The 27,016-nt window shown below is 52.2% G+C and overlaps 1 protein-coding gene across 2 annotated transcripts; it reads left to right on the forward strand.

Annotated features, from left to right (window-relative positions):
* The first annotated feature begins 1,807 nt into the window (after positions 1-1,807).
* On the forward strand, positions 1,808-26,923 carry WIPF2 (WAS/WASL interacting protein family member 2). 2 transcript variants are annotated; one of them, XM_048830206.2, is made up of 9 exons: positions 1,817-1,942; positions 7,071-7,123; positions 16,453-16,579; positions 17,655-17,787; positions 18,314-18,436; positions 19,169-19,831; positions 21,057-21,266; positions 22,780-22,881; positions 23,720-26,923. In XM_048830206.2, exons 3-9 carry the CDS (start codon positions 16,517-16,519, stop codon positions 23,758-23,760), a joined length of 1,335 nt encoding a protein of 444 aa, XP_048686163.2. In that variant the 5' UTR covers positions 1,817-1,942; positions 7,071-7,123; positions 16,453-16,516; the 3' UTR covers positions 23,761-26,923. The 2 variants fall into 2 exon arrangements, with proteins under 2 accessions (XP_048686164.2, XP_048686163.2); XM_048830207.2 differs by lacking the exon at positions 7,071-7,123 and having other exon boundaries at positions 1,808-1,942.
* Positions 26,924-27,016: the final 93 nt, after the last annotated feature.

Genomic DNA, 27,016 nt, shown 5'->3' on the forward strand with positions numbered 1-27,016 from the left:
CGGCAGCTCCTTGTGTGCTACGGTGCTTTGTACAGAGACTTTTCTACGGGCGGCTTTGGGGTTGCGGCCCTTTGCCCACACGAGCTGGAATGGAAAGATGCACTGTGCAGCTTGGCTGAGGCTGTTTGGGTTCTGAGTTTATGATTATTTTACCATGCTCCAGAAGCACTGGGGTGGGAGGAAGACTTCGGACCGGAACTGGCAATAAAAGCGGCACTGTCTACTGAGAGGCATGTCCAGCACCTGAATGATTGCAGCAGCGGGTCCGAGCCCCAGCCGGGCACCAGAACCGCACGGCGTTGGCCCTAGGCAAATGCAACCTGCTGAGTCTCTAGACTCCAGTCCAGGCCAACCTGCCCCTTCTCATTCAGTTCCACTTGTCACGCCCCATGGGGGAGACAAACGGGGCTCTGCGTGGCGTAGCCTTTTGGGAGAGTCTTTCGGGAGAGTCTTTCGGGAGAGGCCTTTGTAACCCACACACCTCCTGGGCGTGGCATTGTGTCCCATCTTGTGGCACCAGACCACTTAGAGAGAGACAATGAGTCTGCTCTACAGCCTTAGCTACAGCCAGTTGGCTTTTAGCTCATGCGGAAGAGCCTCTTGCACTAAGCTCCAGAGATCCACAGTTCGATCCTGCCTGCTGCCGGCCGGGGGCCTGTTGGCGTTACACCTTTAAAGTCCAAGGTCCCTAACCCGCTTTCGCCCGAGTGCGTCTCTTGAGAGGGGAGGTTAACCTAGGGGCTGGCCGTGCCTAGGATGGCCGTCTCTGTAGTGCATAGGGTCTCTATCCTAAGCCCATCAACCCGGCCAGCTGGCGTGTGTATGAACCCCATTGTGGATTTCCTAGGACAGCTACCTCAACAGAGGGACGCTCCTGAGAACACCGGGAGAGGCGCCAACCTTAAGTCCATGTGCCCTTTCCCCCGGCTGCGCCCAGAGGTGCTCCCTAGCACTCTGTGTGTGACTCCCTGCATGTTCCCTGGGCTCCAGCATGCCCAGGAGCCGGGCCCCTCAGCTGTTAAAGCGGGGTGAAGCAATTTGGGGGATCCAATTAGTAGGAAGGATCGGACCCCTGGCACCGAGTTCCTGAGTGTGGGTTATCGGGGGGGGGGGGGTGCGCTGCGCAGAGAGGGACATGGCCGTCACCCCAGGAGAGAAGCTGGCAGAGGACCCCATGTGGTGCTCCCAGCTGACACCCTGCCCCCCCCCCGTAGGGTTGCTGGGGGTCTTGTGACATGGCTGGGGGGGCATGAGGTTGACTTAAGATCATTGCATTTTGGTGCAGCATGATGATGTCATATAGTGGTGTGATGTCACTGAAACAATAAGTAGAGGCCTACTGAGGTGTGACATCATTTTGGCGCAGTGTGATGATGTCGCGTCATGCTGTGAAATGCCAGTACCCCAGGCTGAGGGCAGGTGGCAGCCTCAGCTCCCCAGGCCTGTGGACAGGTCGGTCCCAGGGTGCTCCAGGGTCTGGCAAAGGGCCTCAGCAACCCACCCCCACTCACTGGTCCTAGGGCCCTATGTGACCTTCCCTGCATGGTGGCCCAGGCCACACAGCTCAGCGACCTTCCCAAGAGGCGTACATAGCAGCACTTCCGTTGGACCTTCCTAAAATGGCCACAAAGATGGTTTCGCTTGACCTTCCCAACAGGGCAGCGGGCTGCTGTGTGACCGAGTGACCTCGCCAACATGGCCGCATTCTGGCAGGCCATATGACCTTCCCAACATGGCGTCTTCAACCTGTCCAAAGCGTTGAGCGTCCCGTCGCGCTAAAACCGGATGGGGGGGGGCGTGTCCTCTGCCCATGCGCAGAGGGTTCCCCGGCCGCCATTTTGTTTGGCCGCCGCGGCTGGGGGCCGGGGAGGTTCGCTCATTTCCGGGTTGGCGGAGGCAGGAGGCCCCGGTGCGGAGCGAGCGGCGGCGGCGGCGGCTCCGGGTGAGCAGGAGCCCCGGGTGGGCGGGGCCCTGCGCTGCTGGGGGCTGCGACGTGCCAGAGCCCACAGGCGCCGGGGGGGCTGGGCCCGGGGGCGGCCGGGCGGGGGGTTCTGGTGCGGGGGTCTGCCGGGGGGGCTGGGCCCGGGGGCGGGCGGGCGGCGTCTGCTGGGGGGGCTGGGCCCGGGGGCGGCCGGGCGGGGGGTTCTGGGGCTGGGGCCCGGGGGGGGGCGTCTGCGGGAGGCTGGGGCCCGCGGGGGGGTCGTCTGGGGCTGGGGCCTGGGGGCCGAAGATCCGGACGGGGAGCCCTTGCAGCGAACGGGGTGGCTCCGATTCCCTGCAGCCCAGTGGGGTGCCGCCCCCCGCCCCGCACTCCCTGGTTCAGCCCCTCCTGGATGTGTCTTGCCCTTGTGAATGGCCGCGGGCTCGGTGCGGGTCGGGGGGCTCTTGCCAGCTGTTCCAAGGCTCCGTGTTGCTCCCTGCATGAGGCAGGTGGGATTTCCCTTTCCAGGGGGGGGCTCGTTCCTCTCGGCCCGCTGTGTCGGTGCTTCTCTCCCACGCCCTGGCAGCACCGGCGGTGCGTGGCATCCCTGCCCCTGTGGGACGCTGTTCGTGTCGCTCCCGTCGCACTAGTTGGGAAGGAGGCTGCGGCCTTATCGGCATCGCCAAAGCACCTGCCTCTGCCTGACAAGCTGCTTGTGCTGCCGAATCTTAAATTGCCCCTTCTTCTCTGAGAAGAGACACAGAGTTCTTCCAAATTCCTCGTCCGTCTCCCAGTCATCCCCCACTCCTGAACGCGTGCGCCTGCCAGGGGTCCCCCGGAGCCCTCTCCGACGTGTGGCCACTCTCCCATGAAGGACTTGGACGGTCAGCCAAGGGAGCGTCAGTCTTGGGGCAGAGGATTACCCGTTCTCAGACTCTCACAAGCATCTTGACCCAGGTGTTTATCCCTGCTCAGGCTGTTACCTGCCCAGCCTTTAGCCTTCTCAAAGCTAGGTTTATGTGCAGATGAGGAAAAACAGGCAAACAGACTGCCAGCAACATACTTGAGAACTTGGCTAGCGTGTGATGGGTTTGTCTCTGTTGCTGGATTTTAAGGAACGGGCTGCAAGAGAACACCTCAGTTTCATCTGTAGTCTGGGGGAATCTGACAAGCCAATTGCAGCCAGGGAACTCTCCTCCTGGGCCATGTACAGAATTGCCCAACTGGTCAGGTGCATGATGGGGTTTCTTGCTTTCCTCTTAAGCATCAGCTCTTGGCTGCAGTTAGAGGCAGGGTAACAGCTGGGGAGGACCAATAGTCTGATCTGATCTGGTAAATTGTGCATTGCCGTGGTTCTAACTGATCATGTGATAACCTGGCTCCTGCAAGGAAATGCTCAGCATTAATCCTTAATGTATGCTCCCCCAGCTTCCTGCTCTGTGCTTCCATTGTAAATCTTTGGGGTTCCCCGTGCAAAGTCCTTGTTTTAACAAACAAACGAGAAGGCAGCTGATAATTGTCTTATCATGGCTTGAAAGAAACTGGTGTCAGGCCAATGTGCCATGGTATAAGCACTGTCCTTTCCAACCCCCTTGCTCTGCAGAAGTAATATGGCTTATTCCTGTCCTTTATTATTCTCCTGCTTTTCCAGGCTCAGGTTTCGCCTGCACAGAGACTGTGACTCTTAGTCTGTTATAGGCATTTGTCTGTGTGGTATCTTGGTGCCCCCAGATAATCTTCAGGGCTCCAGAACTGGCTGCGTGTTGGGGGCTGTGTATGGGAAGAATATCTCTGCACAGCCGGAGTGTGTGCCAGGTGTCTTGGCATTGAATTTTCTCTTGTCACTGCATTCTGTTGGCTTGCTCATCTACTGTCACCTAATTGATGGGCGCTCTCTCACTCGGCTATTCAGTCCCAGCACAAGACTGTACAGGGAATGTCTTGTACTGGAAGAGCCAGGGAAACTGCATGTCAGGTTTTGAGGGGCTTTGGCCAAATCTCATGTGGGAACTGGGTCTGGAACGACAGGTCAGGTGTAGAGGCGGCAGCAGCAGAGCTGGGGGTGGGTAGCCCGGGACTGAATTAGGGAGGGATTCTCAGCCATCAGCAAGCAGTGTGTTACAGGCAGTGTGGCCTGATGGCTAAAGCACTAGACTGGGATTCAGCAGACCTGGGTTCTACTGCTGATGTTAGAACAGTACTACCGTTCTACTACTTTTTCTGGGTGACTGGGAAAGTCACTGCCCCTCTTTGTGCCTGTTTCCTCATCTAGCAAATGAGGTGGTAATACTCGTCCGCTTTGTAAAGCGCTTGTGACCTGCTGATGGCAAGTGCTGGGTAAGAGCTAGGTTATTACTGGTGTTCTGGGGTCCGTAGTGAGTATTTTCCAAACCGCAGCTTGAGCTAGCTTCCAAGCTGATGCATCTGAAATGAGTATCTCACACAAATCCATTTGCAGTTAATAAGCTATGAATAATCCATCTCTGATTCAGTAGCTCTGAGAACCAAATTCATTTAGAGAGAGACAATGGCCCCCTTTGCAACTGTTCAGGAGCCTTGGCAAGCAGTTATTTTAGTGTCGCCCGACGGGATGTTGTGGAAGCAGATGTGAATTGCATGTAGTGATCAGCAGATAAATGAATGCACCGCTCCTGGCACCTTGAGAGCACTTCACAGGCGTTACCAACAGTTTCTTGCAGCCAGCTGGTATCGGCATGGAAGTCGTTCTTTGCTGAAATGCAGGTGTTGTACATGGAGGGAGGCAAAGAGACACCTTCAGGCCAAGGACGAAGTGCAGCTTAAGCGCGCCAGGACGGGGATGTTATAGCTTCTTCCGTGGGGTTGTGCAGGTGTCCTAAAATTGGGCTGTGCCGAGGATAGAAGCATCACATGGGGGAGTCATTTAAAGGAACCACTGCAGAGAGCATATTTCATGTACTGCATGCGGGTGGGAATGTTTGGAAAGATGCCGTGGCTTTGTCTGAGGCCCCAGTGGCTTTGTCTGAGGCCCCTCGTTTAGCTGTCAGCAGCCTTGGATTCTGCTCTGCCTGCTACTGATCTCTTTGGTGTGGCCCGTGGTGGCCCTGCTAGAGAACGCCAGAGGCGCTTGGTGAAGCTGATTCCCCTTCACGGTAGTGCCTTGACCGCTGCTGAAGGAGCCGATGCAGTTTCAGGCAAGGCGTGAATTTGTCCGGCATCATGCAGGAGAGCTGATTTGAATGTGCTCTCTGAGGCAGACCCACCTGCCAAGAATGTCTCCTGCGGTGCTGGGCTGATGCCTGCGTTAGTGTTTTAGTGCCAGGGCTTATTGCGGTTGTCACACTCCTGGGTAGTTTGGCACACCCGCTAGGCCTCTCGGCTCGCTCATGGAGAGTTTATCGGAAACGTCGTCAGTTAGGTTCTTGCTGCAAATTGTCGAATGACGTTGCAAGATTCTGCCTAGTTTCAGCTCTCTCGCTGTATTGCTTCGCTGCTTAGGGCTCTGAAGGGGCCCAGCCCCCCCGCATGACAGTGAGCTGTGCATTGGGCCAGAAACTGCCCAGACCGGTCGCTTCCTGAACAAATACAAAGTGTCGCATCCAGCAACTTTGCATACGTTCGACATGTGAGCTGCACCACACAGCTGGGGGGAGAGCAGGCTGTCCATCGGATCTGCACACAAATTGCCCCCCTCTCTCCAGACATTATTTCTTTGCAGCTGGGCCGTTGCTCTTCAGAGCCAGACAGGCTGGCTTGATTTACTATCTTCCCCTTTCACTGGGTCCGTTTGACTGGTGTTCATAACTTGGTGCTAAATCAAAGCCCTACTTTATGTTGTCGGCCATCAAGTCATGGCAATGTGTGAATTTCTGAAGCTGCTCAGAAGCGAGCTGTCTCTGTGGCTCTGGCCCCAGGGCATTAGCGCCAGCAATGAGAGTCGCTGCTCGAGATTTCCACTCCGTTATTGGATTTTCTGTTCTGACTGGATTGGCTCTTCATGCATTATCTTTGAAGTGAGGCGTGACAGTCACCTGCATGCCAGTGGAGAGGTGAGGGCGCTTGCTCCAGAGCGGGGCTCTCGCCGCCGGGCTCTCTTCGCTTTCAAGCGATTCTGTCAGGGCGTTTGGTCCTCAAGTCTGTCTGACCTACTTACTTCTCGCTCTTTCAGAGGGCAAGACAGAGCCATTCTTCAAAATAAAAGTAGGGTTTTCACTGCGAAACAGACGTTGCCTGGGGGAAAATGGTCCCTAGTTAGACATCCCACGAAAACAAACTGTCTTCTTTCATCTCCTGGCTTCCCAGTAGCACTTACTGAATCAATTCCCTCTCTGTGCTTCTGGGGCACAGTAACAGCACTTAGTACTGGAGCGTTTCACAAAGGTGAGTCCGTTTCGTGGCCCCCATTTTGCAGAAGGGAAAACTGAGGCTCTTAGTGGCTGTGACTTGCCATGGGTCATACACTCAGTGGTGGAATTGGGATTGTGATTTGGAGACACTCTGGTTGCATGGTCAGGATGAATGAGATGCTGCCATTGCCCCTGACAAGCAGTCTTGGCTTCTCACCTCCCATTAGCCCTACTCCTGGTTCTCCAGAGCCCGTCCTTGGACACCAGAGCAGCAGCTCCCTTGGAAGCGCTGGCAGCTCTGGGAGGCTATTACTTGTCTCCGTGCACGAGGCAGAACAGGACAGAAGCTTTCTTGCTGGCGATGCGTGGCCAGAACGGACCCAGGGTGACTTTCGGGTCCCACTGGAAGTGCTACAATGGCACAACTGTAGCGCGACAGCTGCAGTGTAGACACGACAGTACTGGGAGGGGCTTCTCCGTCCCTGTAATAAATCCAGATGTTGTAGCTAGATTGAGGGAGGAATTCGTCCATCCACCTCGTGGTGTCTACACGCGGGTGTAGGTCGGCTTAATGACACCATATGGGGGGGGTGACATTTTTCACAGTCCTGAGCGATGTAGTTAAGCCAACCTCACTCTGTAGTGTAGACCACCCCGGGGATGACTCTGCCAAGGTTGAAATTTTCTTGTTTAAAAATAAACCTGTTTAAAATTTGAATTTAGTACGGACTATTTATTATAATGTGCTATAGATACTATACATTGATTATAATCTCTCAAAACGTTTCCCTATAAAATAAACATGGTGTTGTCTGTAATTCCAGTTACCACCCTAGCGCGGCTTGATACAAATCAGGAACAAAAAGTGAATTAGCTGGTAAGTAAGCAATGTATCATTCACCACTTCGTAACATTTTACAAATTCTCAGGTGTAAGCTAGATAATTGCTTAAATAAATGTGGATAGCTACAGCGGCTCCTCCTAGGCGGCCAAGCAATGGAGCAGATCTCGTGTAAAGGCTCTATTTAGTTGTAAATCAACATGTTTAACTGGTTAGATCAATCAATTAGAATGTGCTTTTGTTCAGTTATTTTCTAAAGTCCCAGTGGAAAACTCAGGTTAAATCAGCCAGTGAACTGGAGGCTTTGCATTGAGTGATTAAATCAGTCCACGGGGCTGGGTACTGAGCTCTAGTCTGCAGGTGTGTCAGTTTCACCCCCGTGTTGACACAAGACCTTTCTTACACTTACCCAACCCTTGCAAAACACACACGCCCCTGCAACTGGAGCTGTTGTGGTGAAGGCCCTAACACCTGCTCCTTCAGCTCCTGTTGACTTCAGTGGGAGCCTTGCCTGAGTAAGGACTGCAAGATTGTCTTAATCTAGTGATCCCGGGTTATGCACAATGGCCTATGGCTAAGACATGGCATTAATAAAATGATTTGGGGATCCACATGGACTATCCACCACACCTGGCAGGAAGATGCTTCCATTTGACGTCTTTCCCAGAGTGCATAGGTAGTGGTGGGGATAGCAGAATGCCTTGCAGGCTGGATTGCAGAGAGAGCGATGTTATAGTCTTGCCATTGGCAGTAGAATTGCATATTTATGCCATAAAGCACCCATATGGCTCTTCCAGCATAACACTGGGCCCATGTGTAATGCTTTTGTGTCTTCAGAACTGTGTACAAACATTGAGCGATTGTATAAATGACCCAATATCACTCGCAAGCACTGAATAGATGGGCATTGGGCTTGTAAACTTGCTCCTAATTGCTCGTGAACTGCAGAACTGGTTAGAAGCAGCAGCGTTTTTAGCCACTTAGGTTTAAAAAAACATACAGCAAACGGTTTCCTGACTGCATCTCTTCTCTCTGTGAGGTCATCCTGGCTTTGGCTCAGCTCGGGGTAACCAGACTCTCCTGGTGGAATTCCATTAAACGGTTCCCACATTGTTACAGCAAGGATTGGCCATTTGTGGTAGCTACGCAAAATAACTTGCACTGCATGCCTGTTCCTTGCCCTGCATAGTCTGGATTATAAATTGGTCCATCTCTGCTTGGCCCGTGCCTAGGAAAACCCTGCGAATACTTGGCTATGTCCCTGGGCCCAGGAGCCTGCTTTCGCTAGATCGCAAGGAAGGACGAGAGATCTCTCCCCACACTGAAAGAGAAGAATGCAAGGGACTGTTGTGGCCAGTGCTGCCTCCCAAGGCAGTGCTCAGAGATCCCAGCCTGTGAAAGAATCCCTCCTAGAAAGTGGAGGAGGCAGGCAAACCAGTACGTCCAGTCCCTTGTGGCCTACAGGGGAAAAAACAAAGGATAGCAAAAGGAACAAGTTAAAGGCCAGAGACTTCCATGGAACAAGAAGGGCTGAGAAGGTATCTTTGAGGAGTGCTCCACAGACAGCTGGTCCGTTAATAAGTAAGGATGGGTGGGAATGACTCAAACTGTGAAGAACGTAGAACTCATGGGAATAAAGAAGAGCAGTCTGGACAGCCCTGAGCCCAAATGTCTGCTCTGTAACTTCATAGCCCTGCAGCCCGAGTCAGCTGAGATGGAGCAGCCCTGGTGTTTTATTACAGTGTGGACACACTCAGAGAGGGAGTCAGGAGAAGACACGGGCTGGGACTGGCCATCGTGGGGCCAAGGAAGTGGCCACCGGTTAGGGCGCGAGAGGCAAAGTTCCCTGCAGCACCGCGTCCAGGCATGAGGGGGTGCCCTAGAGGTGAAGATGCACTCTTACAGACCCTTAGCACCTTTTGAAAATGCTATCAGCCTAGCCAGTGACGTCTCCTCCGCTTCTGCATTGCTCAGTGCTGAGTCTAATTTCATTGGACGTTCTCCTTGCCTAGTACATTCTGTTGTTGCACCTAAATTCTGCTCTGAGACCGTTCTCCTGGCCTATATGAGATGAACTAACTGGGAATTGGTCCTGCTTTGAGCAGGGGGTTGGACTAGATGACCTTCTGGGGTCCCTTCCAACCCTTATATTCTATGATTCTATGATATGATTCTATGAACTAAACCATAGCCCTTTTTTCTTTTCAATTGTGAGAGTTTAATTTACTTGGAACGTACAAGCAGCTATTTGAGCTCTTAGTGGACGGGGATGTTGGATTACTGGCCGTTGCTAAAGAAATGTAACTTTTATTTGAACTATAAGCTACTAACGTCAATCAAACAAAGGCACTGGGGTCCTTTTTCCTCTTGCAGCATATTGTTTGGTTGGAGGCGTGGGTGGTGCAGTTGAATGCATCCCCCTTTCCCCTCCCCAAATGCCTTTATGGGGTCACATTCTAAAGCCTCAGAAAGCCCTTGATTCAGTCTCTATTTACTGTTGTCAGTTAAATGATCAGTAGAGGATTTTTTAAAATAAAATGTTGATAAGAAAAGTCCTCTTGTTAGTTTTCGTCACATGCGTCCCCATCCCTCTCTGCACCTCATGGGTTGTTCTGTGGCGGGAGGGGGAGGGAAATCCCTAAGCTTTTATGGGAGGGGTGTTTCCTCCTTGCCAGATCACTGTTTCCTTTGCTTCAGTTTGATGTGATGACAGGATTCCTTGATCCTGCTGACACTCTTCCTTTGCCAAATGAAGAAAGTTAAGATTTCTGGAAAGCTGTTAATGCACGGCCCAACTTGGCAGCCCTCCAATGGAGCAAAGCTCCCACTGAGTTGCAAAGCGGGGTCTTGCTCCATTGAGGACCCTGGAATTTGGCCCTGAGGCATCTGAAACTTTTGTTCAAGGTTTGTTAAAAATGCACTGTCAGGGCCCGTGGGTTGTTAATAATTCATGATGAGTGTCTGAGTCCTGCAAACTGAAGCAGGTATGTCTGTTTGCACTCAGAGATGGGCCATGTGTCCGAGAAGCTCTGAATTGAGATGGCAGCTTGCTCTCTTAAAACATTTATGGTACATTTTTAAAAGCCTGACTGACCCTCAATTATGAGATATTTTGCAGAGTAAATTAGTTATGTAGCAACCTCTGTGCTCTTCAGAAACAGAGACTCAGGAATGTCGCACTTCAGGGTTGGGTCTGGGATACTGAGTCCAGGATCTGGAATACTTTCGGGATGCTGAAGAAGGAAATTATGGAAGTGCTCTAATCTTGTGTATAGTCTAAAAGCTACTATAGCTACATCCAGCAATCAGTCCGGCATCATAAGGATTGGAAATTCCACTCCAATCTGCAGTTCAAAGCCACTGCCCTTTGTGAGGATGAAATGTTTTCTTCATCTTGGTTTGCAAATGCAAACTAGCCGTAGAAGCATTGTAACTATGAAATATGAATCTGGCACGGTACCCAAATCCCTTTGAAAGGTGAGGAAATGTGCTCCTGACCTGTGAAAGGCACTGCTGCATCTCCAATGAAAAGTCCTGACTGGATCAATACTGAATGCTTTAGAAAACAAGTTATTTCCCTTTACAGCACATCTGGATTTCACAAATGTCTAGAAAGTTTAATGACAGGTTTCAGAGTAACAGCCGTGTTAGTCTGTATTCGCAAAAAGAAAAGGAGGACTTGTGGCACCTTAGAGACTAACCAATTTATTTGAGCATGAGCTTTCGTGAGCTACAGCTCACTTCATCGGATGCATACTGTGGAAACTGCAGCAGACTTTATATACACACAGAGAATATGAAACAATACCTCCTCCCACCCCACTGTCCTGCTGGTAATAGCTTATCTAAAGTGATCATCAAGTTGGGCCATTTCCAGCACAAATCCAGGTTTTCTCACCCTCCACCCCCCCACACAAATTCACTCTCCTGCTGGTGATAGCCCATCCAAAGGTAGCCTATTTCCCCTTGTTTTTTCCTATCTCCCCCCCCCCCCCCCCCCAGATGTTCTGGTTTAACTTGGATTTAAACTTGGGAGAGTGGTCAGTTTGGATGAGCTATTACCAGCAGGAGAGTGAGTTTGTGTGTGTATGGGGGTGGGGGTGTGTGTGAGAAAACCTGGATTTGTGCTGGAAATGGCCCACCTTGATTATCATGCACATTGTAGGGAGAGTGGTCACTTTGGATGAGCTATTACCAGCAGGATAGTGAGTTTGTGTGTGTGGTTTTTGGGAGGGGGGTGAGGGGGTGAGAGAACCTGTATTTGTGCAGGAAATGGCCTAACTTGATTATCATGCACATTGTGTAAAGAGTTGTCACTTTGGATGGGCTATCACCAGCAGGAGAGTGAATTTGTGTGGGGGGGTGGAGGGTGAGAAAACCTGGATTTGTGCTGGAAATGGCCCAACCTGATGATCACTTTAGATAAGCTATTACCAGCAGGACAGTGGGGTGGGAGGAGGTATTGTTTCATATTCTCTGTGTGTATATAAAGTCTGCTGCAGTTTCCACGGTATGCATCCGATGAAGTGAGCTGTAGCTCACGAAAGCTCATGCTCAAATAAATTGGTTAGTCTCTAAGGTGCCACAAGTACTCCTTTTCTTTTTTAGAAAGTTTAAACTACTTCCAGCATGGGTTTGATCTGTGTGGATTTTCGAAGGCTAAGCACAGTTGGTCACTACAATCCAGCTTCTGAGCATGAAGTTTGGCTTAGTTATTCTTTAAAAGGGTGGGGGAAAGGACTTGTTCTTACGCTCAATAGAAGTGCTTGCAAATAGACCACTTCTGATCTGGGTTTATTGGGCGGATGAACTAGTGTATAAGTTTTCCAGTGGGTGGGACACAAGCTGAGTTCTGAATGGCTACTATAAAGGATCTCTGTCAAAGGAGGCCTGGTTACCTTGCCATCCAAAAACCACTTGCCTCCTTCTGAGCTCTTCAACTGAAGAAACTGGGAAGAAGATGCTTCCTTTATTTTTATGTATAAAAGACCCACTAAATGGCAAATGTCTTTTTCCTCTGGTTTACCCAAAGAGCCTGGCTGTGTTCTGTGCTTTAGTCTATTACGGTGCCTTTTGCATGCTGCCCTGCTCTGGGTCTTTCAAATTGCTTCCACCACAAACCAGAGGCTAAACCGCCGGAGCGTATAAAACCCTTGAACATTAAGATCTGTTTCCAGGTAAAAATCCTGGTTAATAAAGGACAAAGCAAATGAAATGCTGGGCATCGGCTGTCTTAACTGCATTGTGTCAAAGGGGCGCGTTTCCCATAAGGTGCAGACTCAACGGGAAGGGCCTGTAAGTGTTGCTGTGAGAGACTCTTCTGCAGTTTCCACGGTATGCATCCGATGAAGTGAGCTGTAGCTCACGCTCAGATAAATGGGTTAGTCTCTAAGGTGCCACAAGAACTCCTTTTCTTTTTGCGAATACAGACTAACACGGCTGTTACTCTGAAATTTATCAGCTGTGTTGACTGTCTTCATGAACCTAACAAAAGATGTGGGTTTTTTTTGTTTTTTGTTTTTTTAAGATTCCAAGATCTAGATTACTTCAGCCTTCCTTTGGAGTTTTCTTCTGGTTTCTCTCGGTATAAAGTAACGCGCTCCAATAGGGGCTGTTTTTTGAGCTCAGTTGAATTCATTGGCTCTTAATTTTAAACCTGACCTTTGCTGAGGGGTTTGTAGCCGTGTTTAGTTGCAGGATATACGAGAGACCTTTCCCAGATCTGAGGAAGAGTGCCGTGTCGCTTGAAAGCTTCTCTCTTCCACCAACAGAAGCTGGTCCAATAAAAGATATTCCCTTGCCCACCTTGCCAAGTGGTTCATCCGTAATGTGCATTGGGCCACACGTTAAAATGAAGTGACCTGGTCATTAGAAATCTAGCTCCCTTTTCTCTCTGAGCTGCTTTAGCTTAGACTCTTTCTGCTTTTTTTCTTCTAGGGCAGAACCTTTATTTGAACGCCTGTTTCAGTAGACTGGGACTTCTGCTCAATGTAAAGCGTTCAGAGATTAAAGTGCATCCATAAGTACTGTGAGAATCTTTCCCCAACCAGCCCCACAGTCACTCAGTTTAATTCTGCGGGATTTTCCCCTCTGTTCCACTGAACGATTGCACGTCAAACTGATGAAAGTTGAGTAATGATCTTCGAGGTACAGTGAGGTCCCAGGGGTCTGAAGTAGGATGTGGAAGCAGGTGTGCCCTGATTCTATCCTGGACTTTGCCAGTGACTTGCTTTGTGACCGTAAACAAATCACGTACTCGGTGTCTGTGGAATGGTGGTTGCAGCTCTTGGTCTAGGGTGCCTATCACAGTCGTCCGCGTATTACTTCCGTAGCATCTGAGCACGGCTGGTACTCGCACGGTTGGGCAGGATTGGTGTATGTAATGTTCAGGATCTATGGGAAGTGCTGTTGTGTAAGTACAGGGCTAGATAGCAACACCTTCCTTTGCATGGACTGCGATCGGGATTCCATCAGGCCTGATCATGCTCGTAGCAAGCTGCTGAACTTTGATTTCCGCTCAGTGGAGATCCGTTACCTTGCTGATAACTCCTCTAATCATCTGAATGCTCCTACAGGCCACGCGTCAAGAGGATGGGGAGCAGTTCTTCATGGCTTTGATATTTTTAAAGAGGAAGTTGGGTGCCAGGCATGGCTTTCAAATACCTCAGACTGAATCATAAATCTTTACCCCGTGCGCATTTCCCAGCTGTTAGTGTAAGCTAATTACCCCAAGCTATTTTCATCTTCTCCGCCGAGCTATGAAATCACAGTATTGGCCTTGTGACATCACAGTCGCTTCTGTGGCAACAGGCGGTGCGAACATCAACACGAAAGCATGAGTTCATCGCAGGAAGGAGTGGGAGCACACGTGATGCTACTCAGGGAGCGAGCTCCTGTTCAGACACACCGAAGGCAGTGAAGGCAGCGCAGACAAACCCCAGCCGAGAAATTTGTTCTCTTTCAGATCTGTTCTTGTGTGCGAGTTCCTATCTGAGTGGATTTGATGTCTTACTCCAATTCACTTGCCTTCTCGATTGTTGTGAGGACAAGGTGGGTAAGGTAGTGTCTTATTGGACCAACTTCTGTTGGTGAAAGAGACAAGCTTTTGAGTTTACGCAGAGCTCTTCTTCAGGTCTGGGATTAGAGTCTGGAAAGTGCTGAGACGAGTAATAGCTGTAGATGAGGTCTAGATTTTATTTAAAAGCAGGATCTCATCCCGAACAGAATTCCACAGCGGTGTCAAAATGAAGAGCTGTTGTCTGAAAGGGCTCTTGGGTAGCTGGATTGCAGCGCTCACTTGGTGTGCCGTGTTCAAACAGGGAGCCTCGTTATTTAAAGAGATGTTTCTATCTGAATTTTTTTCCTAGTAATGTTTCAAGTGCTACTTAGTATCACACTAAACAAAAGACTTAGACAAATATTTTTCTTCGGTTTATTTATGTATTTAACAGCAGTTTGTGTAGGGCCAGTTTCACTCTTTCCCGCTGTCTGTATGGCTCTTTCACCCACCAGCAAGAGAGGGACATTTTTAGAGAAGGGGTTGTAAAACCACAAATATTGGGATGTGGGCTCTAGGGCAAGGAAAGTCCTTTACATTATTTTGAACTCTGTTTTTTTAAATTGACTCTTTGTCTGCTGGTGTCCCTTTAAACAAGGCAATACATATAAATGATGAGACTAGAACCTCCCTAATTTGCTCTGATCGTGGAAGGAGTACTGTGGGAATGGCGGGATTCTGTGAATTAGCATGAAAGGAAATGGACACAGCTTAAAAACAAGCTGCTTTGATAACCTGAAATGCACATGATTGATTTCTTCAGACAATGTGGGTTGCCTCGCTAGTAAATTGTTCCGTAGTTTATCTTGTAGGAATGATGAAGTCTTATGACAAGCCCCCGTTGCAGCCTCTGTTGCTGACGTCCCACCTCTCAAAGGTTGGCCAGGGTTTATTTTCTGCATTATAAAGAATGTGGACTGGTACCGTCTTGCTAGGTCATGTAGCTGCCTGTTAAACTCCTTGGTTTGCTTATGATGGGATCTGGGCAAGGGATCTGGAGCACATGTAACTCCTGCTTTGACCAGTGAGTCCTGGTGTTCATCACATTCCAATCCCATTAGCCGCTACTGCTTGAGAGTTTTAATTTTGTAATTTCATGTTGTCAGACTAATGGCTCTGACAGGTATCGGTGTCTTGCAGTCACCTGGTGATTCACCATCTTGTGCCTTTATCTATTTCCTCCACGGAAATGTTTCATTTGTGACAGTGGATGGTTTGTACAGGCTGTTCAGTACCCAGGTTATTCAAAGGCCTAACAGCGGCTGGTGGTGGCTGTGCTAGGTAAGGTAGAACTCAGATACATTATTAGGATATTTCTATATGAACAGTTCAGACAGTGAAATACGCTCCCATGGGGCACTTTGGAGTCACTGTTAGAAATAACCTAGACACTGGGCCAGATTTTCAGGTACTCCGCTGGCCCTTTGCATTGGCGCCTGTGTGGGATCTGAACCTTTTTGAAAATCTGGCCGTTAATGCCTCCTTCTCAGGGATGGTTCAGGAAGAAGAGATTCTCCCCTGCTGTGACCCAGGGGTGCAGGCTCCAGGTCTCTTCCATCTCAAATGGTTCTTGATGATGATTTACACGATAAAAGATGTAGATACATTTATGGCTTGTGGCTCCCGCCTGGGAATTCTGCAGCGTTAGCTCTTGATTTCCACTGATGAGCTGTAGATGTCATGGGCCCGTTAAATCCTGGCGTTAGCAGCCGCCTGCTGTGGCTGAAGTGGTGTGGATTGATGGAGTGTAGGATCAAGGTAGCTGGTTTGTTCCTTTCTCAAGTGAGATGATTGGGTTAAAAATAAATTGAATTCTGGATGCTTTGCAGCTCTCGCCAGCCATGCTTCCTGGGCAAGTGCTGAGCCTTCCTTGCTAGGGACCTAAAAGCGGGTCCAGATACAGGGTCTGGGGGATACCCTGGGTTCCTACAGATAGTAGCTGCCCCCAGACTGCTCTTCCAGGTGTGATTGAAGTAGTTGCCTCTCAAGGAATCTCGCACCTTAAGCTGGCCAGGAGGTGGCGCTCGAAGCTCACAGGTATTGCTCTCCTGAAGCCAAGCCTTGGAGAAGTCTCTGTACCGACGGACGTCTGTGTGGTGCTGTATCCTAAAGCTCTGTGCTCAGCGTCCGCCTGTGATTCGCTCCCAGGATCCGCGTCGTTGAGGACTCTCAGAAAGGCGGAGCTGCTGAAGTGGGGTGTTTCAGACAGCGTGGCCCGCTCGTGCCAGTTGCCGTTCCTTGCCCTGGGACTTGCACAGTTGTGTTGAAACAGCCTGCGGGTCCCTGACTGGTTCTGTCTGAATTGCAGGTATATGAGGGACCAAACGCTCCACGGACGCTAAGCAGACTGAGCCAGCCAGGAGTGGGAAAGGATGCCAATACCTCCTCCCCCTCCACCGCCTCCTGGCCCCCCTCCACCGCCAACCTTTAATCAGGTACGGCCCCGCTCGCCCCCTCTCTCTGGGGCTAGTGGCTACTCTGCCCTGCCACTTCCCTTTTCCTGGGGTGGCTCATGTACATGGGGTGCTTTTTTCACAGCTTCATTTTCTCTGGCTGGACACCCTGGTGCGTTGCTGGAGCTGTTGGCGGCAGCTTGAATGGGACTCCAGAGACTGTGTGTAACTGTGGATAAGTCACCTGACTCCTGCCCTCAGTTTCCCTGGCTGTGTGGTGGGGATCAGTGAATGCCCATGTGACACGGACGATGCTAAGTGCTGGAGACGTGTTGATTAATTAGGTGATGCTGTGAGATTGTGCCCTGTGTGCATGATTCTGATCTGGCACTGTGTGGTTACTGCCTGCTGCAGTGTCCCCTCAGGGCTCAGCTGGGCAGCATGACCAGCCCTATGGACGTGTCACTAGCAGAAGTTCTGGTGTGAGACAGGGCCCTGCTCAGCAGCGAGAGCTAGGCGCGTTTTGGGCAGCGGGGGAAGTGGAGCTGGTCAGAAGCAGGGGATGAGACGAGGGAACAGGGGAAGTGAAGTTGCTGGTGGGCTAACGGTTGCCATCACCTGTCAGTTGGGAGTGGCGCTTCCTCCACCAAAGCCAATTTGAGGCGCGATAGGGGAGGGCTGAGATCCTGTGATGTGGGGCTGCTGCCCCCTTCCCTCCCAAATGGCCCCAGAGGGAGAGCAAAGAATCTCAGGTGTGGTTCTTATGCCCCTTTGACCCAGCGGAGATGGGGATACTTGTGTGGGGTAAGGGGACGAGGACTGTAGCGACGCTCCTCTTGGGCATAGGAGGAACCTGCCCGGTACTACCTGAGAACTCTGCGTGTGCCTTGGTTTGGGTCTGGCGCGATGCTCCGTCTGGAAGGGAGGGATTGAAGCAGAGCTGCCTTGTGGCGGGAAGGGACAGTGCATTGCTGTCAGGGGCTGCAGTCAGGGTTGGAATGGGGGGATTGGGGTTGGTTTGTAATGAGACTTCCAGCCAGCCCGTCTGTACCAGCAGGGCTGGGAACGTGCCTGGTACTGACTTGCTTTCTCTCTGTAATGTCCCTCTTGTCTCTAGGCAAACACCGAGCTCCCGAAGCTGAGCCGAGATGAGCAGCGAGGTAGAGGAGCCCTGCTCCAAGATATCTGCAAAGGGCCCAAACTGAAAAAGGTGACGCAGGTCAATGACCGGAGCGCTCCAGTCCTGGAGAGTGAGTATCCTAGGCGTTTGCGTCCAAAGCGCCGTGCGGTGCCTCTTGGCCCCAAAGCCTCCTGTCCACCTCTAACTGCAATTCCAGCCCCACCCGTAGGTGTTCCTCCAAATTGCTGCCGTTGCTGGGAAGGGCGTTTGTTGTGAAACTGCGGCAGCCCCATGGCTGCTCCGGACTGGCCGAGTTGGTTTCTCCCCCACCTTCCCTTAGAAACTTTTGAGGCCCCATGCTCCTAGGCGTACAGTCCTCGTTCTGTGAACACGCACTCACTCCTGAGCCAAGGCCTGGGGGAATATTGGTGCTCCAGCTGCAGACGTGAGAGGCACCGTTCAGTTAGTGGTCCTGGAGCGACAGCGAGTGGGGGTGAACAGAACTGCTAATGCCCCGCATACGCGCCCGGTGCTGCCTAATCTGAGGCATGCTGCACCTGGAGCTGGGATGCTTCAAATCAAAGCTGCGAGAAGGAAAGGGGCCCCTTGGGAGGGAGGCTGTGTTAGGGGCTGAGTTTGGACCCCTCTTGTTTCAGAGCCCAAGGGAGGAGGCGGCGGCGGCAGCAGCGGGTCCAGTTCAGCAGCGCTCCAGCCCAAAGGGGGCCTCTTCCAAGGGGGCGTCCCTAAGCTCAGACCCGTAGGAGCGAAGGACAACTCAGGTACCCAGTAAATCGCTCGCTGCCGTTGCTTACTGGTCACCAGCGTCGAGCAGGGGGGTCTGAAATGCTGCTGGGGTGCGGGGGCGCATCACAGCACGTTGCAATGCACCAGTCCCTCCGTGGCCCCCCGCCCTCGCTAGGCTCTGGCACCTGATCTGGTCTCAGAAGGGCTGGGGGTTCTCACTGCATGAAACCAGGGTTACCAGGCTGGCCCAGACGGGAGAATGGTCTGAACACAGGCCTATGAGCCAGGCGATAATCCCAGTTTTTACAGCCATCCTGTCTGGGACTTTGGGTAAACCAGTGCATCCCTCTGTGCCTCAGTTTCCCCCATCTGTCCCATTAAGGATAGTTTATTTCCCGGGGTGGGATGAGGCTTGTCTTGTCTCGTGCTTTGGGAATGGCCCTAGGTGCACCAAGTGTTAACAGAAGAATGTTACTTTGCCTTTCTTCTGTGCATAACCTTGGCCTTCAGAACCTGCGAGGGTTAATTAGTGCTGCCTGGGAGGGGAGCTTTCCACTCCCTCTGGAGATCCCTGTGCTTGCCATTCCCCCGTCCTGGCACTCTGCTGAGCTGAGCGCTCTGGCTCCGCCGAATTGTGTGCCGGGCACTGGCTCCAGTGTGTCCCTTCAGACCAAGCTGGGCCCATCGATCTCCCTCAACTCAAGCCCTAGGCCGGCTGGGACCCTTTTCCTCCCTTGGCAAGTAACCCAGCTTTCTGTCCGTCACAGACAGCTCCTCTGGCAAGCAGTCGCTTCAGGTTCCTGGCTCCAGATCAGCAGCCCCAAGACCCCCGGTGCTTGTGACCAACAGCCGACCTCATGATGACTCCGACAACAACCGGGCTTCCCCTCCCGAGCTTCCCCGGATGCAGAGACCCTCCTTGCCTGACCTTTCCCGGCCCAACAGCGCAGGCAGTACTGGCATGAAACACAGCTCGTCTGCCCCTCCGCCCCCGCCTCCAGGCCGCCGAGCCAACGCACCCCCCGCACCTCCTCCGATGCATGGCAGCAAAGCGCCTTCCTACAACCGGGAGAAGCCGTTACCACCAACTCCAGGACAGCGGCTCACCGCAGGCCGGGATGGCCCCCCAGCACCGCCCCCCATCAAGCCCCCCCCATCCCCAGTGAATGTCCGAACGGGGCCAAGTTCTCAGAACCAGTCTCTAGCTCCCCCTCCGCCCCCCTATCGGCAGCCCCCCGGCGTTCACAATGGCCCTTCCAGCCCTATCAACGAGCTGGCCCCGGAGCTGCCCCAGAGACACAACTCTTTGCATAGGAAAACCCCGGGCTCCGTGAGGGGCATGGCCCCTCCTCCACCCTCTTCGGCCTCCCCGTCACTCCAGAGCAATCGACCCCCTCCGCCAGCCCGAGACCCTCCAAGCAGGGGAGCAGGTAAGAGCCCCTCCAGCGCACCCTGGTCAGCAGCGCCGGAGCTAGTGTGGCCGTCAGGCAGCCACGCGAGACGCGGCTGCCGGCTCCTGATGGTTTGCAGCGGTGTAGCCGCGTGGCTCCCCAGGTGTGAGGAGAGACAAGGGGGCGGGGTGGAATCCCCAGTGCCTGCTGCGGGTAAGGGGCGTTCGTTTGTCAGGTTTACCGATGTGTTTGTCTGATCCCTGAGGGGGTTCAGCCTCCTCCTGGAACTTGTCCCTTGCGTTAGAGCCCTCGTTTGCAGGAGCTTCCTGGGAGAAAGTCAGAGCTTCAGGGTCTGATGTCAGCCTTTCCGAGCACGACTTAAGGCAACATTTTCTCTTCAAGCTCTTTGCGTTTTCTCCCGGATGCCCTCAGCTTCCCCCTCGCACGTGGCTCCGTGGCCGTGCGAGCATCCGCCTGTGGTCAGCCCCTGGAGTCGGGAAAGCACAGCACTCGTATTTTATCGGGCTCTTCGAATGCGCCACAAGGCTGCAGTTCTGCCTCGGTTAGTTGCCAGCTCCAGCCCCTTGTGGCCCTGCTGGAGTCCCTCAGTTGAGTCACCGCTACAGAGCTGGTGCATTATTCTGTCTCATTAACCTAATTAGGAACATGAGCTGAAAATGTCTCATTGGGGCACGAAACAGCAGAAAGGCTCTAGTAGGTACTTGCCGAGCCCTGATCCTGGTGTGCTCTAGCCTGGCATCTCTGCCTAACCTGGAGTCTCGGCTGGCATGAGGGGGTAGAGTGGGCCCCTGAAAATACTGGCTTGAAAAATGTCCAGAGCCTGACGGGTGAGCTGTATGCTGGGATTTTGCAATGGTAACGACCAGTCTTGTTGAACGTGGGCTCCCCAGCCGGCCAGAGGAGGGTTAGGTCTGGCGTTCTGTCCCCCGCTGGGCTGCCCACTGGAGAACTGGGCAGTACCTTCCAAGCGGTGGAATAACCCTCAGTGCCCCGTTGCTGGAGGATGCCTCACTGGAGAGTGCTGGGGGAGGCACAGTCCTGCCCAGGCTGCGTGGATGGACACGATGATCCAAGAGTCTCCCGGGCCCTTGTTTGCTGAAAGCTGGGAGTGGGCGACGGGCTGGATCGCTCGATGGCTGTGTTGTTCTGTTCATTCGCTCAGGGGCACCTGGTGTTGGCGGCTGGGCCATGGGTCTGACCGTTCCTATGTCCTTATCTGTGCTGATCAGGGTTTCTGTTGCAGCCCCCCCACCCCCGCCCCCGCTGATGCGGAATGGTGGTCGTGATGCTCCCCCGCCCCCGCCCCCCTACAGAATGCATGGGTCATCGGAGCCTCCGAGTCGAGGGAAACCTCCGCCCCCACCTACCAGGACACCTGCTGGGCCGCCCCCTCCACCTCCGCCCGTGCGAAATGGGCACAGAGATTCCATTGCCACCATGAGATCTTTCTTGGGTGAGTAGATGATGTTAGACCCCAGACAGAACCTGCCTCGGCCTGCTTGGGCAATGCAGTCCAGGTTCCAAACAGCTCTCTACAGACGCTGCGTTGGGGAGGCGCATGGAAAACTGCTGTTCTTGTAGGTCCTACGTAAACAAGGTGTGAGCCACTCCCTGCTGACGCTGCAGCAGTTCAGGAATCTTCATGGGTGGGCGCACGACTCTCCGGCAGCTCGAGCGTTCCTGGGTCTGTCTCCAGTACAGTGCCTCTGCTGTGGCTGGCTCTTGGGAGGAGAGCACAATGCTCCCTCCCTCCCTGCCCTTAACAGCCAGATGCTTTCTTCCGAAGGGTGTTATTGCAGGACTGACTCTGCCCTTCCCCGCTTCCGGGGTGGAACCCCGCTATTGCTGTCCTCCTTCAGTTCAGAGAGGAATTCTGTTCCCCCCAGGGCATTCATTGCCTCGTGTCTCTCTAGCCCGTAGCAGCCTGGCTTCTGATACCATGTTGTGGTAGAATTCTAGCTCCTTTGGAGACAAGGGAGGATAAAATGGATGAATTTCAGGGTCTTATGAAGGCTTTAGGGGGTGGCGGGAAGCCCTGTGTTCCCTGGCTGTGGTGTCTATGCTGGCTACAGGGGTGGGAAACCTTCAGGAATCCCCACTCCTGCAGAGCACTGGCCTTAACTATTGAATGAAAACTTGCCGGCCTTGGGCAGTGCCAGGCATGAGACATGCTGGGGTGGGCAAACTCCCTGTGCGTTGCTCTGGAACCGGATTTGATGGAGGCTGAAGTGATCAGGTTCTGTATTTGCCCCCTGGCTTGGAGTCATGGGCCCCACTCAGAAAACCTAACCATCATTGACTGGAACTTGAGCCTCGTGAACCATTTGGCTCCTGTCTGAATCGGGTCCAGGCCCACTAGGAACAGAGGGTGGGGAGGGAGCATGTTCCAGTTAACAGGTACTGGGGCCCAACTATTCGATAAGGCTAAGGCCTGATTTCCACTCGCGCAGCACTCCCTAATGCTTGCAGAGTGGCTTTGCAGCTAGTGCAGTGAATGGAGGGCCCCCATCAATGGGATCGTGTCTCTAACTGCGTGATTAACACCCGCTGATCGGGTTCCAGGTGGAAATTCAGCCGTGTGTCTGGAGCCATTCTCCTTTGTCAGCCAGCCAGGCAGCATGGCACAGAGAGAAATGGGAACTTACAAGGGGAGGGAAAAATTCTCCTCTGGTTCATTTGTACTGACTTGCTTAGCCAGACACTGTTTGACTCCGCTCCCCCGTGACACCCAGAGCATGACCAGGATGGGTATCTCCATCCCCAGCTGCTCAGACTCGCACAGCTGGATCTCCAACATGCCCAGCAGCTCCCGCGAGTGGGGAGAGGTTCTCCGTGCTCCCCCCCAGCAGTAGAGCGCTTCTGCGTCACTGGCTCCGATTGGGAGCTCCGAGAAATCGGGGTGCAAGCTGACCTTTTCTGATTCCTCTCTTCAGTTGTCTTAGTTCACCCTTTTCCCTTCTTCCCAGATGACTTTGAGTCCAAATATTCCTTTCATCCAGTCGAAGACTTTCCAGCTCCAGAGGAGTATAAACACTTCCAGAGAACTTATCCCAGCAAAACGAACCGAGGTAGGTGACGGACCTAGCCAATGCGTCTCGCCGCTAAAACATCTGCGCCTGGTTGGTGGAGGACTCCGCAGCGCCTGTCCCGCTAAGCCACCTGGGTGGCACCTACCTCTTCAGAGCAGGAGGGCTAAAGCCACTGCTGAGCACTGCTGTCCACCGGCTGTCTGTGCAGCGAGCAATGGGCTTTTGCCTTTCTATCAGCCCGTTGTCTTCCCTTGCTAGGCTTCTCCAGGCCCGCGCGATGGGTCTTTGCCCCTGTTCACACATGGGGTCTAACCCCAAAGGTGCCTTGATTAAGCTCATGGCCTGTGGCAATATTGTGCCTTCTAATAGCACCCCCCAGAGACCTGCCTCCGTCAGTGCAGAGCTTCCAGGGCTCTGGCCTCCCCACCTGAGCTCCCTGGGAGCCTGCTGCTGACAGGCACTGGCTGGAGATGCAGTCCTAATTTCCTCCCCCCCCCCCCCCCCCCCGCTCCTGCAAAACCCCAGGCCTCACACTGGGCTCCTCCATGGCTCGTTCGGGGGCGGTGGCTCTTTGCATCCCCTGGGTGGGTGGAAGCTGGAGCCCCAGGGGGCAGTGCTGGAAGCTGGGATGATAACGAGCCCGTGCACCAGTGACGGCTGGGTCTGTGGTTGCTGGACAGGGATCCCAGGTTTTGGGAATTCCCTGGGGGAAGTGGCCCATGAGTGCACAGACTCGGCAGCCGTTGGCCAGGCTGGTGTCCAAGGACCGATACTTGACACGGCAGCTGGTGAGGAGACCTTTGAACTGAGTGTCTTGGCCAGGAAACTCCTGCTCTTCCTGTTACAGCCTAACTAACCCGGCTTCCTTGCCTTGCAGCAACACGGGGGGCCCCGCCGCTGCCTCCCATCCCCAGGTGAAGTCCAGCTGCACTGCCTGGTTGCTCCTTGGCGAGGAGACAGACCTCCTCTCCTTTCCTTGAATGGACTTTCCCTCCTGCCCCTAGGAACCTGCATGAGAAGCTCCCAGTGTCTTGTTTTGTTTTTCCAATGGTGCAAGGAACAAACAAACCCGGATGAATCCCCTCTCACCTCCATCTATGCATTCATACCTGGACTTACCTGGGTGAGTCCCTTCCTCCACTTTATAGCTGCAGATCCACGGGCCGCGCTGGAAAGAGGCTTCCTGCGCCACTCTGCAGATCTGTGCAAAAAGACTCTCCTGGTCCACAAAGTTAATATAACGTAGGGTGAACTCCAAGCAAGAAAGCCAGTGTGTGATGGCTTTGGGGCCAGAAACCAGCGTGGTGTGGCCAGTACCCCCCGGTGCTCCATGCTAGGGCAGGGGCATGTGGGGTGGGGCGTCAGATTTGGAGAAGGGAGGGCGGGAAAGGGCCCGGGGGGGAGGGGGGTGTCAGATTTGGAGACGGGAGTGTAGGAAAAGGGATGGGTTTTTGAAAAGCGGAATGTCTAGAACACTATTGGCTGAGAACACTATATACTGATCAGGTCAGCTAAAGCAACAGGGTGCAGGAAGAGTTTAAACTAACATGGTTATTTACCCAGACACAGCAACTGCCATTTCCCCCCATGGATACAGCGAAGGGGACCCTACTGTCCCAAAGGAACACGGGCACACTGGGCGGAGCAAATGCTAGCTCAGGGCATGCTATCCCAGCCGTTCCAGAGGGACTGACCCCTGGCTGGAACATGCAGGCTGTTTGTGGGCCGTGTTCTGTCTGGGGATGCTGTCCATGGCTGCGTGGCCCTTCCTCAGAGCGCATTGTTGTAACAAATAGGGCACTGCTAGATTTCCCCTCCTCCCCCCGGAAGAGAATTTGACAAGGCTAATCATTCCTGGTTTTTTAACCTGGTAACAGCAGCTGCAAGCATCTCCAGCTTGCCCCCTGGTTACGAGACGGATGGTAGCTAGCGGCCTGTGGTGTCGGAGCTTGCTGTATTGGGAGCGGTCAGTTTAATCAGACCGATGGGTTCCTGCGAAATGCTGTCTCTGCTCCCGATGGGTGGCATGGCCCTTCATGCCCTGCTGGGTACTCTGATTTTAATGCTAAATGACCAGATTTATCATTTGAACAGGAAGACTATCATCGTTGTAATGTTAATAAGCAAAAAATATGGAAACCCTGCTAAATAGGTTTTAATCTGTGGTGGGGAGATCAGGGTCCTCGTGCTCTGACTGTGGGTTGCCTGGCTAGAGAGAGTGTTTTCACACTATTTCTAATGGGGGGGATTGCCTCGTTTGGCCAAACTAGCTAATGACTGTTCAGATTCCATGGTTTCTAACAATAATCCAGTACCTAGCTGTTGTTTTGCCTTATACACTACTTCTGTCCTCCTGTTGGTACCAGATTGATGATTATTCTGTATATTTACTCTCTAACCAGGAGGGGTTACATTAATCATAGTTACTGATCTATTTTGTATGTTGTAAAAAGCTTGTAATATAGGATTAAGGTGGGCTTGTTGCAAGTATACTAAAATCCTCACCTTTAAACTGCTCTTTTTCTATGATGATGGAAATGTATCCTTTTTATGTTAGAACTAGGCAGCACTCATGTTGAGGACCACTGCCCGGTTACAGGAAATTTTGGGTTTGTTTTTTGTTTTTCTGGAGGAAAAATATCTGCCCAGCTTAGCTGGTTGGAAGAGAAGTTAATGCACTGTGCATTTTTGTTTAAATAAATTTTAAAAAAGGAAAAAAAGTATTTCCCTGTAATGTTCGCTTCCTGTGAGTCTTGTTTTGGAAGCAGAGGGGGTTTTTTTTAAAGGAAAAAATAAAAACCAATAAGCTTGAAATTGCATTTAAATAAAAATAATAAAGATGCACCTCTGTTCAAATCGCAACTTCTGGGCCAAAGCACTTTGCTATTAGGTGTTTCGAATGTTGTCTTGTATATGTTTTGTGGTACTTCCACTGCTCGTCGGAGACCTGTTAGCGTTTCCTTCATCACCCTGCTGTGGTGTCTGTATGCCTTGGTCATTTATCGGTCGGTGGGGAAACGCAGACGGAACCAGCTTTGTAGCAATGCGGGGAGTATCCAAGATGGTTCGGCCAAACTGGTCTGTGACTCATCAAAGGATGCTGCTAATGGTAGATCACAGGGAGCCCTTAAAGGAGGCATAGACTTGTTTGGGTGGGGAAGAGGGGCAGAAGGAAGAACAGGAAGATACCACTGTATGGCAATGTGATGCTTCCTCAACTAGCCTGACTTAAGTGTGCTTAATGTCAGCTTTGCTTAACGTAACATGGGGTTTGCTTGATTTTTTTTTTTCCTGACTGCTTGAAATGGGGCCCTTGAGCCTGGGCTTTTTGTAGTAATAGACACTGCACCAACGAGGAGGTGTGTCCACCCCCAAGAGGTGAGCAATCAGTTTGGATGCTCCAGCTAGCAAGGCTCTGCTGTGCCCTCTTTGGGATCACAGGGATCGGCTGGAAACAAACTTCCTAACAGTCCTGTTTTTCGTAGTCTTGCATTGTACCTGGAGCAGCTCCGAAGGGCTGCAGAAGGGAGAGGCTCAGTGGGTCTTCAGTGAGAGACCAGTCAATGGATGTAAAGAAAACGAAAAACGTTCTCCATTCATGCTTACGGTGCCTTACCTGTGTCCAAAGCATTTCGGACTCCTCTCCTTGCGCTTCGCGGACTGAAACAATTCAGCATGCATATTCCCACCACTGAGATTTGTTTTTCCTTTCACCTGTTTGGTCCTATTTTAAATCCCAAGTTCGTCTTGACTGCAGCGCCACTGGGAGGAAGGGTTCCAGTTTCTTGAGTCTCTCCCACTGCAGCCGCTCCTCAGCTTGGAAGAGCTCAAGTATTCGACAGCCCGTTGTATAAATGGACCAGATCTGACCTGTGTGTGGAGTCCGCATGATTTTTATAATTTATTGTATGATGATTTTTTTGTTACATTTTGCTGCAAGACTGTAGCCATCTCTAAAGGTTTGACTTCTCCCTTGGAGGGATGTGTACTGTAGCTCAGATTCTGGTCTAATTTTGTATGTTTCTTCCTGTCTCTGCTACATGCAATTCTTTAAACCTCACTATTAAAATAATAATCCCAATGTTCTGTCGTGCTTCAGATTCTTACCCTGAGGCCCCAAGGAGCTGCTGGCCAGGTTAGTGAATCCCCCACTCTCCCATCTCCCAGCGGAAAC

Source organism: Caretta caretta, chromosome 27 (genome assembly GCF_965140235.1).
Source record: "Caretta caretta isolate rCarCar2 chromosome 27, rCarCar1.hap1, whole genome shotgun sequence".
In the NCBI taxonomy this organism is placed as follows: domain Eukaryota; kingdom Metazoa; phylum Chordata; order Testudines; family Cheloniidae; genus Caretta; species Caretta caretta.